The 13972-nt window shown below is 39.7% G+C and overlaps 1 protein-coding gene across 6 annotated transcripts in view; it reads left to right on the plus strand.

Annotated features, from left to right (window-relative positions):
* CACNA2D3 (calcium voltage-gated channel auxiliary subunit alpha2delta 3) overlaps positions 1–13972 on the plus strand; it is a 400132-nt gene that overhangs the window by 126705 nt on the left and 259455 nt on the right. For 5 of the 6 annotated variants that reach the window (XM_021532931.3, XM_021532906.3, XM_021532916.3 and 2 more), the window contains one exon: positions 2446–2505. The exons of the other annotated variant lie outside the window; for it this stretch is intronic. In XM_021532931.3, the coding sequence (XP_021388606.2) occupies positions 2446–2505 (60 nt within the window). The remainder of the gene's footprint in view (positions 1–2445; positions 2506–13972) is intronic. 6 annotated transcript variants of the gene reach the window in all.

Consider the following 13972-nt stretch of genomic DNA (forward strand, 5'->3'; position numbering starts at 1 on the left):
GATTAAAGCCGGGCATCTGAGAATGTTCAAATGTGCATGGTTTTGTTTCAGTTGTTATAAGGCTTCCCTCTCAGAGTAGAAAATTTGTATTACTTCCCTTTTTAGATTCTAAAGACAAAGATTTTTGGCTCAAATGGACACTCATTAGTGTTTCACATTGCAAGGTGTGTTCTTGGTACTATGCAGATAGTACAGGAGTAGTGGGAACAGCGACACGAAGTTCACAGTTGCATTTGAAATGTTTTCCCCTGGATTGCCCTCCTGCAGTGGGTTGGGATGCATTCTTATTTTTGGGTTCTCTTACCCCTGTATGTAGGAAGGTGAGCTCAGATGTGTTGCCAGTTCAGTTCTGGTTTGATTTGCCCAGTGCTGGACCCAGCTCAGTTCAGTTCCAGTTTGGGTCAAATGGGTTTGCTGTGACCAGCTGGGTTTTCATGGGACAAGATGTTTAAAGCTGGAACCAGCCAAATGTCAGGGAGGTACTCCCAGCACAGAGCTCTGGGAAGGTGACCTTTGCTTCTCTGTATCAGCCCAGGCATCAGGAGCATTTCCAGTCTTTGACTGTGTGCTTGAGATTGTAATTCTGCACCAAAGAAAAGTCTGGAGAGACTCCCAATGGGGTGTGCAGGGAGGGGGGCAGGAGCCCAGCAGTGGCTCAGGGGTCTGGGGCTGGTTCTGGTTGTGGGTGAGTGGGAGATGGGATGGGGAAGCTGGGGATGGGGCAGGGGGAGATGGGATGGGGCAGGGGGAGATGGGGTGGGGCAGGGGGGGAGAGATGGGGTGGGGCAGGGGGGGAGAGATGGGGTGGGGCAGGGGGAGATGGGATGCGGCAGCAGGGAGATGGGATGAGGCAGGGGGAGATGGGATGGGGCAGGGGAGGATGGGGTGGGGCAGGGGGAGATGGGATGAGGCAGGGGGAGATGGGGTGGGGCAGGGGGAGATGGGATGGGGCAGGGGAGGATGGGATGGGGCAGGGGGAGATGGGATGAGGCAGGGGGAGATGGGATGGGGCAGGGGAGGATGGGATGGGGCAGGGGGAGATGGGATGGGGCAGGGGAGGATGGGATGGGGCAGGGGGAGATGGGATGGGGCAGGGGGAGATGGGATGGGGCAGGGGAGGATGGGATGGGGCAGGGGAGGATGGGGTGGGGCAGGGGGAGATGGGATGGGGCAGGGGGAAATGAGATGGGGTGGGGTAGTGGGTCAAGGCTGGGACTCGCTGCTGCTCTGCAGATCCGGCGAGCACAAACCCTCCCTGCAGCCAGCGGGGCTCTGCTCAAAACTGTCAGCGTTCTGCTCAACCATTTGTTCTGCATTGGCAACCAGAAATATTTTTTTTGGTTCAGTTTCCATTATAGCTCAAAGTATATAGCAATCAATATGAATTCTGATTTCATTTTGATTTATATCCAAAGACTTGATAAATGTGCAAACTGTTATGAAAAGGGAGAAAAAAAAATGTGTGCATGGCTGCCCACTCTGTGTATTGCTAATGAGTCTGGACCTCGCTTTGTGATGTAAAATATGTGAAAATATCCATGTGTACCAGTGTCTGATAGAGCAAAGAAAATAAAGGCACAGTTTGATTTTGGCTTTGTTTGATTTTGGCTTGAACAACATATATGAATGTTCAGGTAGATTAAGAGAAAACTAGGAGTCTCTTCCATAGTTAAAATACTCTGAAGTATAAAGAACTCTGAGTAAAACCTTAGAAAGGGTATAATGTCAATTCCCAATAGAATATCTGCGGCAAACCCCTTTATGAATTAAATGGTTCAGGTAGCTGTGTTTTGGTGCAACCGTGTTTTTTCATATCAGATGATAATGGTGAGGAAAAATAACTACTTCAAGGAGTTCTGGATATTGTTAAAAGGGCAAAAATACTACTGAATTGCTGCCATTCAGTAAATGTTACTTCTGTAATTGCAGAAAAATCTTGTGATAATGTACCATTTTAAGGTATTAGTTCAATCTGCTCAGTAAACAGACCTCGTCTATATTTTTCTTATTGTTTATAGTTGATGTGTAATTTAGAAATTCATTTTTATGTCAGTTTCTTGAAATCAATTGCATTATTTGGGAATATCTCCTATTTACTGTTAAGGAAGATTTGAAAGTGGCTCCTACGTGTGAAATCAACTTTATTTTTGTTCTCTTAAAAATAATTTCAGAATAGGATCTACAGGAACTGAACACTAGTGAAAAAAGAGACATTTTTATTTATTTATTAATAGGTGAGCTGTTTTTAGGGTTTTGTGTCACCAGCAGTGGGTACTGAGGGTTTAAAAAACCTGGTCCTTTATTTCTTTTTGAAAATTGGAATAATTTATTTCTATTCAATGAAGTATGAGAGCAGATAAATTTCACAATGCTCAATCTCTGGTTTTGTGCCAGGTTATAAAGTTGTTATCCATTATTTCAAAAATGCACCTTTTTTTTTTTCAGCGTCTTGTTGAAGCTGCAGAAGAGGCTTACCTGAAACATGAATTTGATGCTGACTTACAGGTAGTAAATAATTACTTTCTTGAATGTTTATCATCAGAGTATATCTAATGGTTTATACAGTAGCTTGCTTGAAGAGATGCTGTAGAAAGTCAAGCATGTGTGTAATAGAAGGATGCTGATTACAGAAAAAGAAATAACCAAGGCTGGCTCAGTATTTTGACAGGTTATGTACTCAGAGCTTGTGTGTTGGGACACCAAGCAGGTGGCTTTTACTCTTTCAGAGATTTCATTTAAATTCCCTTGCATATCTGTGCAGATCACATTTTTAAATGCAGAAATTAGCCTCGTGTTGTGCCCTGCAGTGAGGAACTGCTCTGCAGAGAGTCCAATTTGCAGATGGGGTGGCACCCACAGGGATGGGATTAGCCTGACCTTGATTTGTACAAGGGGTTTGTGTTTTGATCTGTCTGGAGCAGACGCTGCTTTTCCTCCTTCCTAGGAGCCCTTAGAGCTGCACCACTGCTCCGTGGTGCCTTTAGGCATAACACGGGAGGGAGCAGCACCGTGGCAGCACACATCTAAAAATGTTTAAAACAAAAGCCTTTTCCTGAATAAGACACATAATTAAAAAAAAAAAAATTGATTTTAGAAACTGAGTAATTTAACCTGACATTAAGAGTTTAACAGAAAGTCTTACTCAATGCTTAGATGAGTAAATGCCTCCTTACCTTTAATAGAATTCCTAGATCCATGGTTTCTTGAATGACATGTTAGGTGGAGTTTTGTCTACTTTGCCTCTACATAGCTTCAATTTAAAAACCTTCTGTGAATATTGCCATAAGCCTATTTAAATCTTGGGCTTAAAGAATTAAAGGAAACAGAGACTTTTTCCATAGACATTTTCCCCATATGCATATCTAAGAAATAAACTGATCTGTTAAGTTTTGTTTTCATATTTTGCCATGATTATTTCCAGTAATCACAAACCACTTTATTTTAATGACAATATGATGCAAATTAGTGATTTCTGTGCAGAAAGGAACAACATAAAATGGAGTCAACTTATTAGAACCAAGCATTAAAAAACTGAGTTTAGAAGGCTGTGATACTGAGATCTGTCAGTTCAGAATGGAGTAAGGATAAAATGAGCCCACAGAAAATGATAATTTACATTGTTGTATATTCGAGGAGTGATGGGTTATCTATTCAAATGCTTTAGAGATCTATTATACTGCAGCCTTGCAGGGGCGTGCTGCGTTTCATTTTGTTGAACTTTAAGACTTGGAGAAATAGGAACTATTGTCCGAATAAATCAGAAACACACTTTATAGAAGATGTTTTAGAAGGCTGTAGTAAATGCTTCTTCACTGCAGGACAGCTCTCCCTTTGACAAAGTCCTTCATTTGCCGAGGCTCTGGCGATATTAACACTTTCAGGAAGCCAGTTAAAAGCCATTTGTGTCAGCAGCATTAACAGGACAATCAAATCTTTGTGTGGAGCTCTGTTGTTTATTACTGTCACGGTCCATTAAAGCTAATCAATTGTTAATCTTGGTTTCAGCGACCCCTTTGCAACCCTTCCTGGGTGATTGTTGTTCTTTATCAAAAATCTCATAATACCATCTGCTCGATAGAAAGTAATGGCCACGATGATTTGATTGTGTACATTCAAGTGGAAGGGGACAGAAGGCTTATATAATGTACAGTGTATACAATTCTGCTAGCAAAGAGGAATTTTTTGGCATTTGTATTGCTTTGGCCAATGTGTGGAAGACGGGATTAAATGCTTTGAATTAGTGATATGTGATACAGCACCAGCTTGTGCTCTTTGTGCTCAGATACTCTGGAAATTCAGAAAGCACATAAAGAAAGTGGTTTTCTTGCTTTGGAGAATGATAATAAAGAGGACAGCATCTTCTTAGAGATGCTTTATTTGTAAAAAAAATACAAATTATTTATAATTATTGTTAACTGAAATTTGACCTCCTGATCTTTTACTAGCTCTGTGCTTGTGAGTGTGTTTTGTAAGATGTGAACTGCCTTGTTATGGTTCAAAGAAACACTGTGGTGGATTTTGTCTTCTGTGTCTTGAGGACAGCATAGATAATATTGTTTTAGTACATAAAAATGATGGAAAGGAGAAATAAAATAATATTAATATTTTTATTGACTGTGGAAGAGCACCAACTTAAAGAAAATAATAACTGTAAGAGTTCACCTTTTAGACTCCTGGTATTCTCTTCAGCAATGCTGAAACTGTATTACTTGGTTAGACTAAACCTGATCCCTTCTAGGCATTTTTCTTAGCAACATTATTAGTTTTGTCCTTAGTTATTCCATAAGTATTCTAATCAATACGATGTAATTCTGTGTAATGGTCTAAGCACTCCACTATCTATCCCTGGATTGAATCTATTGGCACCACTGACCTTGTAGTTATAAACATAAATAAAAATCCCAGAGAATTGAAAGGAATAAATCAAAATATGTGATGTGATGTTTAACTCATCAGCATTATGCATTGCATATTTGAGTAATGGCCAAACTGTGAATCAGTGAAAGCAGACCTTAAAGATTTACCTTGCAATATTTGGGGTTTGGGAGATTTTTTTTTTTCCATTAGGGATGTGAAATTATAAAGAAATAACCATCTAAATGTTACTTATATTTGAGTCTCAGTCCAGGGTTTTCTTACCTCATGGGTATGGGTGCAAGTCATTCTTTGTTTTTAAATATTATTTTCAAGTTTATAAGTGGAATTTCTTTAGTCATGCCTAATACATTTGGGGATGTAAAATAAGTTACTACAGCGAGTTGCCCTGTCACAATATATTCACAGGTGTAAAGAATTGCTTCCTTTATATGGGAATGTCTCTGTGCTCACCTTTGTTTAAAATGAAGCTATTCCCCTGATTTTGGCCCTTTAACATAATGGAAACATCCTCAGCATAAAGGTCAACTGCCATTCTCATATACCAAACAAGAGGACAAGAGAATTGGCTCTTGTAGGTTTTGAAGTGGTTCTACGGCCATCTTTTAGTTTTCTTGGCTTAGCAAGAAAACGGGAGAAAGATAATAAAGAGGTCATCATCTGCTAGGAGATGGTCCATTTAAAAAAAAAAAAATTGTAATTATTGGTAACTAAAATTTGGCTTCTTGATCTTTTACTACCTTGTGGGTGTGCTTCCTAAGCTGCAAACTGCCTTGTTATAGTTCACAGAAACACTGGTGGGTTTGGTGTTCAGACCCCTGGCAGAGGCTCTGAAGTGGAAAACTCTTCCCTGGAGCTGCCACTTACCTAAGAATTTGTTGCATCTGCAGCTGATACAACCACATTGGTTTAGAGGCTCTCTCCTCCCGCCACACCTCATCAGAGCACTGCAAAGGGGATTTCAAGGGTACGAGTGCACCAAGGCTCTCGATTTCTCTTGGGGTTCTGATGCTCTGGGTGACCCCAGAGGTGAAAAAGAGTCTTTGCTTCCCTTAGCTCGACACAGCCAAAGAATGAGACTGGAATGTTTCCAGTTGTGCTTTCAAGGTTGTTTATGTCTTCTTATCTAAATATTCTTTCTCTGACCTGCTGAGCTCTGGCTAGCAAGGAGGCCACAGCATTCTGTCCTCGAGCCTTGGGTGGCTCCCACCTTATATACTCAAAACTAGGTGTCTATGTTTACAATTTCTTTACCAATTCCCAACACCCAACTGTGAATCTCTGCCTTAAACCATTAGAAAACTGTCACCATCACACCAAGACGTGGAGGACAATACAAAGGAGAAGAAGGCCAGGTCATGCCCAAATTCCTCCATCTTGTACCCCCTTGAACCCCATTCTAAAAATCCCTGAATTCTACTTTTCCACCCTGTGTTAGTTCAAATATCACACCACTAAAACCTTTGTGATTTGTAATTCCTCATACAAAATTGGCAGCTTTTCCCACAGGCTAAAATTGAAGCCACACGTGTTTTAGAATTTATGTCAGGGTCTCTGAGACCCCTGCCGGGGTCTCAAGACAGCCAGGGCAGCCAGAGGGATGTGCTGGACTCCCACAACAGGCAGCTGCTGCACTTCTGCAGCCACAGGGCTGGGGTGGCTCCTTGTTGGAACTCAAAATGTCCCTCATATTTTTGGATGTTCTGGGTCCAGGTCAGAGGCATTTGAGACCCTGGCAGGCAGCTGGAAACAGTGATTTTGGATTTGAACCGTGGGATGATTTACCAACCTTGCAGGAAGAACAAGAAGTCACAAAAGTTTAGATATTATAGTAGAAGTAGTCACAAAGTAAAGGGAAGAATTTTTGAGTGCTGTACAGGGGGGTTTTAAGTCTTGTTCAGGGGTGTTTTGGTTTTGTACATGGGGGTCAGAAGTTTTAAGATGGAGGGATTTGTGCCTGTTCTGTCCTCCCTCTTTCTTCTTCCTTACCTCCATGTTCTTGGTGATGTTGGCACTCATTGATTTAGAGTAGAAAAGCACTATTTAATATAGGTAATAGGCATTGGGGAAAAACTGTAAACATGTAACACGTAATGTACCATATAAAAGATGGCACCAGCCCTGGGTGAGGTGGGAGAAGAAGAAGACAGCAGATAGAGAGGATGTCAGGGTGTGTGTGTGCCTCTGCCTGAGCTGCTGAGCAAACCACAGCAGCCAGAGAAGAAAATCTTTTAGATAACTTGCAATAAACAACTTTGAGACTGGACAACAGGAGAGTACTGAGTCTTTCTTTGAAAGCACGAGTTGGAGGAGAGACTTTTCCAGCACACGGAGCCACCCCTGACCCAGGGTGAGCTCCAGCAGCTCCTGAGCCCTCTGCTCACTGTGTCACCTTCACTGAGCTCTGCACACAAACCTGTGCTGTCACCACCTGCACAGAGCCAGGGCAGGATCCCTCTGGCAGGGCTGGACTCCTTCTGGGTTCCCATAATCTCAGGAGGTGGGTGGTGAGACTGGTGCTGGGCTTTTCTCAATGCAGCAGTAGTAATAATAACTTGTGCTTTTTTTCTTGCAAGCACAAAAACCCCATTAATTTTAGAAGAAAGGTTTGTAATAACTTAGTTCCTACCCAGTTTTTGTACTTCTGACCCCAGTGACAGGAGGAAGTAATATAAAATTTTGTCATGACTACTTGTTTATTTGCTGACTGATTTCACTACAAATACACATCTGCAGGGCAGTTATTTTATTTTTTTTTTGTGTTAATTAAGTTCATTAGTTCATTTGCTTTGCGTTCCTGCCGAGTTTTCTCTGCATGTGTGTGATGTGGTGATAAAAAACCAAGGTTATTTCTTTCTGCTAGTATCAAAGTCAGTGCACAGTTGATGCACTGGAATTACCAGGTTTTATGTTTCTGATTGTTGTACTTTTACTTCCTGCATAAGATAGGAGACATTCAAGTGCCAATGTGTTAAGACTGTTGACCTTATTTCAGTTTTATGCCTGAAAATGAGAAGAGGATTAATCAAATAGTTTTGGAAAAAAATTAGTTTCTTTTAAGAATACTCTTAAAGTTAATTTAGTGGGATAAAAAAGGAATACTGGTGTAAAGCTGTTTTTCATTATTCGTTTTTCTAAGATCTATAACATATGGCTGAACCTTAAGGAAAAGGTTTGCAAAACTATACTAGAGTTAGGTACCTGTCTGCCAGATTTTGCTGTCTGTTAACTCCAAATTGCATTTCATGTCCTTGAAAAATCACATCCTTACTCTCAGACTATGTGTGTTGGCTACATTAAAAAAACTTGTGAAATCAGCAGATGGAGAGTTAAGGGGTTTTCAGTGGTTTACACATGTGAACAATGCACTTTTTTATACATATTTTGAAAACCTACAAAAAGTAAGACTTCAGATGTTTAGAAGAGAGAACAAATAGTAAAAGAAGGCTGAGGAACACAATTATTCCAGTTCATGTGGTTTACAGTTTCTGGGTCTAATCCTCCAACTGTTAATATTATTCAATAGTTTCTTGTTTATGGGGAGCCACCTGAATTTTTCTAATTTTGCAATTTAGCTGTTAAATACAGAGCCTAAATAGAGATATAAAATCGTAACCTAAATTAATGCTACTTTAAAAAAACCAGACCTAAATGTTTAATTAGTATAATGATGCCAAGCAAAAGTTTATAAAGATGGATTATTGAATGTTTAGTGATTTAATAAAAAATTAAATAGATGATAATTACATTGATATCAGATACTGAAAAATACAAGGACAAAAAATTATTGAAAACAGCTATTCCACATAATCTTATGAAACTCCAGTTATAACACATGCATTACTTTTATGTTAATACTTCAGACAAGTCTTCTGTGTATTTATGATCTCACTAATATTGCATGAGGCACACGATAACTAGATTTACAGTTTATTAATATTTTTCTGGCTGTTAGAATAATGTCCACTACTCTGAAGTCAGCTCTTGAAGGCTCCTGGACATCCACAATGGGAAAGGGAAGCCTGTTGGACTTCAAGCACTTGTAACCAGCAATTGAAATGACTTTTGGAAAAGTGCATTTAGCATAGCAGTGCAATATCTGAATTTTGACATCATGGATTATTTATCCAAGCTGCATATTTTCTAAATCAGAATTCAAGCCTGGAAGCAGCCTAAATTCCTTTTTAGACTTTCATTGAAATGTTTTGCAGGCCCAAGTGCTCTCAGTTCTGTTTGGGTGGGATGTGGACACTGCAGCTGGAGCTTCCAATAAGGCAAGAGGAGGAAGAGATCTCTATCTCACACAAACCTAAGCTGCAAACTTCTGCACAATTCCTGCAGAAGTAATTGCAGAGCACTACAGTTTATTCAGCCATAAAATCTGCCTCTGGAGCTCTCTCCCAGGGTGCCTCAGCCAGAATCTGCTCTCAAGGGCTTCATCTCTACCTCTGACACTCAGGGTCTCTCTGGTTTTGTCCATCCAGCTGGAGGCATAGTTTGGATACAGCCAGGATGCAAAATGCTGCCAGGACGTGCAGAGGTGTGGTTCTTATTCTGAATAGCTTTTCTGAATAGGTCTCATTCTGAAGTTTTTCCATACTGATTGAAAGATAAGGGAGATCAAGGAAAGACAGTAAGCATAGAATTCAAAATGTCCTTAAAAACTGACTGCATCACCAAAGGCCCAAACTCTTAGGAATTGCAGTGCAGTTTAAAAGCTAAAAGGAAGGAAAAAGCGCACAGAAATGTGAGTGCCTAGTGAGCTAATGAACTACAAGGCTCAGCAAGCCACATTTAAATCATAAAAGCACCTGTTAGAGTTTTTATTTGGTGTTAGTTTTTCCTTTGGTATTTTTTTCTTTCATAAAATACTTAAATTTTTTTCTCTGAAAGAGATAAAAGATTCCTCTTTGCAGTTCTTAGTTTTGTATTATTCTTATTGATTTCTGTGAGTTCAAATTAAGGACTTCCCAATACTACAATGAATTGATTTTCAGATTTTTAGCCCTTTTAGTGGAAAGCATTTTAGCTTGCCTAGTATTTCCTACTTATTTGTTAAGGTTGGCAAGAGGAAAACTGAAATGGCTACGAAACTATCGAGACATCAGTGAATTCAGATGTTAACTGGTAAAAAAATGCAGCAGAATTCATGCACAAAGTAATCTTCAGAGGAAGACTTCCACTTGGTCTTCACTCTGCATGTGTAGCACGGATTAAGTGTCAGAAAGAGAGAACAGAGAAAGAGGGGCCATGCACCTTCTTGGGTATTTTAATTTCTAAGCTTTTATGTTTTCTGACTCTGTGGCAAGTGAAAAGCAAAAGAGAAACAAGGTTCCATGAAGCCAGGCTAGCAATATTTTAGCTCATCTTCTAATGATAAATTCAAATTTTTTTTTTGTTTGTTTGTTTTTTGCACTTTGGAGTTTTGTAATTTGGGGATTTTTGAGCAATGAGGGAATATTTTAAGACAATTATTATAAGTGGATAATTTCTATTACTTTTCCTCTTTCCACACATTTATCTTGCTAAGAACTATGTTCTCTTACTACAAACAAATAAAATGTAAATAACTAGAGTGATTTTATTTTTGTTTGTTCATAACTTCTGTTGACAAGGAGTGACTTTGAGCACACTAGAGCAGAGTTTAACTCTCTGTCTTCAGAAGCAGAAATGCAGGAGAGATGATTTTTCAACAATTTTGTAATTTTGGTGTGGTTCTGCTGTATGTAGGGGGCCAATCCAAAAAGAACAGTAATTCTCTGCCTGTCTACTTCAATAGCTATCCTGTCTACACAGGGCTTGACAGCAGAGGAATTGGCAGCTCTGGGCTGAGTTTGTTACTGCAAATAATGTTTTCTGCTTCTGAGGAAGTCTGGCAGAGGTTTCTGGAAGTTGGTTTGTCTCACTTAACCTACAGGCCTTGTCCTCTTGGTACCCTTAAGCCAAAAGTAGTTTCCAGACATTTCTGGATGTACTCTTGCCAACCTCTGCCTGAACAGCAGTCTCTATCTGAAGTGTGTGAGGTGTGTGCTGAACACTCCATAAATTCAGTTCTACCCATCAAATACAGACACAGTGCTTTTGCCACATGATACCTGCTGTAAATAATTACAGAAATCTGAAACCTGGAGTTGTCAAAGAACTCTATGACTGGGCTGATAATGCTGTTTTCCTGAGATTTTACCTTTTATATTTATGTGGTTCTTTGTAATATTTGCTTGCTACCAGCAATGAGAAGAAAATAACCACCATCCCATGAGTGTTTTCAAAATTTCAAGTTCTTTGATTAAACATTGAGACACCCCAAAGGTTTTCCTGAGCAAGAGAAACTTCTGCTTTGGAGCAACTCATAATCACGTAGGTGGGGCTCTCAGGATACAAGCAACCTGTTCCAGTTGCTTCTCTAGTGAATTTTAAGTTATTTGTATTATGTGAAACAATTCAGCAGAAGAGTTAGTGAGGCACTCAGCTCAGAAAAGTCTGATGGATGGGGCAGTCGTTTTGGATCTCAGAGGCTCGAGTCTGAGTGTCTTTCCTGCTTGATTCAGAGGATAGCTTTGAACAGCAGCATAGATCTTTTCCTCTCAGGCACACTCCTGCAAAAAATAAATGTGTTTTCCAAAACTAAGAAGATTAACAGGTCACATCTAACAACACCAACAAGATGGAACAGAAAGTATTTGCATACAGATAGTACCTGTACAGTTTTTCCTTTCCCTTTCTCAAGTCATTAAGTATCCCCAGGCTGGGTTTTTAATGCTCTTTGTGTGCATCTTGTAAGTATTAGAGGCATGTTTAAAAGAACTAAAAGCTTAGATTCTTGCATATTCACGCAAACTCATGGGTTTTATAAATAAAATTGAAATTCTTTTTAGAATAGTGATAAAACAATTTGTTGTTTGCAATACAGAATTCTTTCCTTTATTGTTTTTGCAAAGCAATTCTTTAACTTATTCCAATAGAAGAGACAGAGGAATGAACAAGTATTGTTCAGATAAGGGGATAATGATGTACCAGAAGAAACTGGTCACCTGAATACAGATAAGTTCATTTTCAAGCAGGTAATAGGGAGAAAAAGAAAAAGGAGGGAGACAGTATGAAATGAACATTTAGCAGAAAATCAATAACAGTACCTAATCCTTAAAATTAGAGAGAAATTTGTCATATCAAACTGGAAGTGAAGGTAAACTTGCAAGAACTTTACCTGAGACTACAAAACAATTTACTCTCGAAATGTCCAGCATTCCTTCCAAGATTGCCCAAACCAGAATAGATTCAGGCAGTGTTTTTGCCTTCCCAGGCAGTCAGAGCAGTGTGTCCCAGCTGTTCCACAGCTGGAGCAGTTGGAGGCTTTCCTGCATTTCAGACAGACCTTTGTCCTTTGGGAAGAGGTGATCCCACCCCAGGCCCTGCCCTGGGCAGGATGTACCTGTAGGCAAAACAGATTAAAGGAGGCAAACATTGTTTTGTGAAAGGAAGGATGTGGAGGATGCAGAAGAAAGAAGAAAAAGTTTAGGTGTCACAAGAATGTGAAGTGCAGAGAAGAAGGCTGAAGAAGGAGAAATACAGAAATAATGTGTAAAGGCAAAACTGTTAAGTATTAATATCTTAGTGTTTCAAGAGTACTGACAGTAATTTTTTTGTAAGTCTCTTTAAGAGCTATTACCTTTGCTTAAAGTGATGCTAAAATGGAGAAACTATTTTCAACTACTTAAAAAACCTTTGGAGAGAGCAGAAGAGTAGGTAACATTGAAATAAAATTTTAAAATGGGTTTCAGAGAAGCCGGGCAAAACAAGTGTGCACTGGGAGCGAGGGAGAAATGCTGCATAGATGAGGAAAAAAGATCACCACGTTATTGAAAAACATGCACTCCTTGAGATAGCTGTAAACCTCAGAGAACTTGGCTTATCCTTGTCAGAGCAGAGAGAGATGATGTGCTTAATAACGTGTCTCTCATAGATGTTTATGGGCCTATCAGTTTCCAATTCTAACTAACCAAGAAAGCAGCTTAAGAGCCAGAAAAATGACATACAAGGTGAAGTTAGAGATGCCAGTGCTTAATGTTTGGCATATTGGTGATAACAAACAGGAATTTGACATTGAAATTCACTTCATAGGAGGCAGTTTTTTGTCTTCTTTTGTTCAGATATGTGGCCTTGAAAATACTGGACATCACTCTCACACAGGAAAAAAAAAAAAAAAAATCTTGTTATCTTCTGAGAAAGCTTTTTAATTAGCTTTTAGCTTTATGCAGCAGACAAGGTCAGCAGAGCTCTGAGCCCTGTGCCTGTGCCCTGCCCTCAGCACTGAGCAGGGTTCACACGGGAGTCACACTTGCTCCTCCATTCCCAGTCCTGTCAAGGTCTCTGAGAATGTTTCAAGAAAATGACTTTCTGTGGTTTAAGAGATGCCAAAGGCAAGTGACAGATTTGAGGAGTTTGATCCCATCAAGATTCATTTTGAAAAATGCTGCTCTGGCTTAGCTTGCCTTTATCCATGGATATTCAGTGCGTATCCGACAGCACAAGGAGGAGGTGATGTACAGGGATTGTTGTTTTCTGATTTGGTAAATCTTCTACAAAGGCACACTCAGCCTCTCATCAAAGCTATGTGTCTGAGATGTGTGTTCTGCCAGGATCATGTGTTTTCTGAGTTCCCTGGAAAGTATATTTTAAAAAAGTCTACTTGAAGCTTCTATTTAATTCTGTACTTGCACTTCTATCAGAAACTAAATGCAGGTACAGAATATTGCAAGTGCAAGATGCTGAGGTGCTTAGGGGAACAGGCAGAGCTGGAGTTAATGCTTTTCTTTCAAAGGCTCATTGGTCAATGATACTGAGCTCTCCTCCTGGAAAAAAAAAAAAAAAAATCCTTAATTCACTCTTACAAAATTCAATGCCCTATTGTTCTCACTTTTCTGAAGTCACTGTTTATAACATTGCTCTCCTCTCCCCTCTGAGGAATAATATAATTTATTGGAGCAGTTCATTCATAGTCTATGTGATATCTATCTTTTGGGACAGAGATACCTTTTGCATGATGTACACACTGTTAACTTCAAACTCTTCCTGTTTGCTTTATGTGCAAGGGTTCATA

This window comes from Lonchura striata, chromosome 12 (assembly GCF_046129695.1).
Source record: "Lonchura striata isolate bLonStr1 chromosome 12, bLonStr1.mat, whole genome shotgun sequence".
NCBI lineage: Eukaryota > Metazoa > Chordata > Aves > Passeriformes > Estrildidae > Lonchura > Lonchura striata.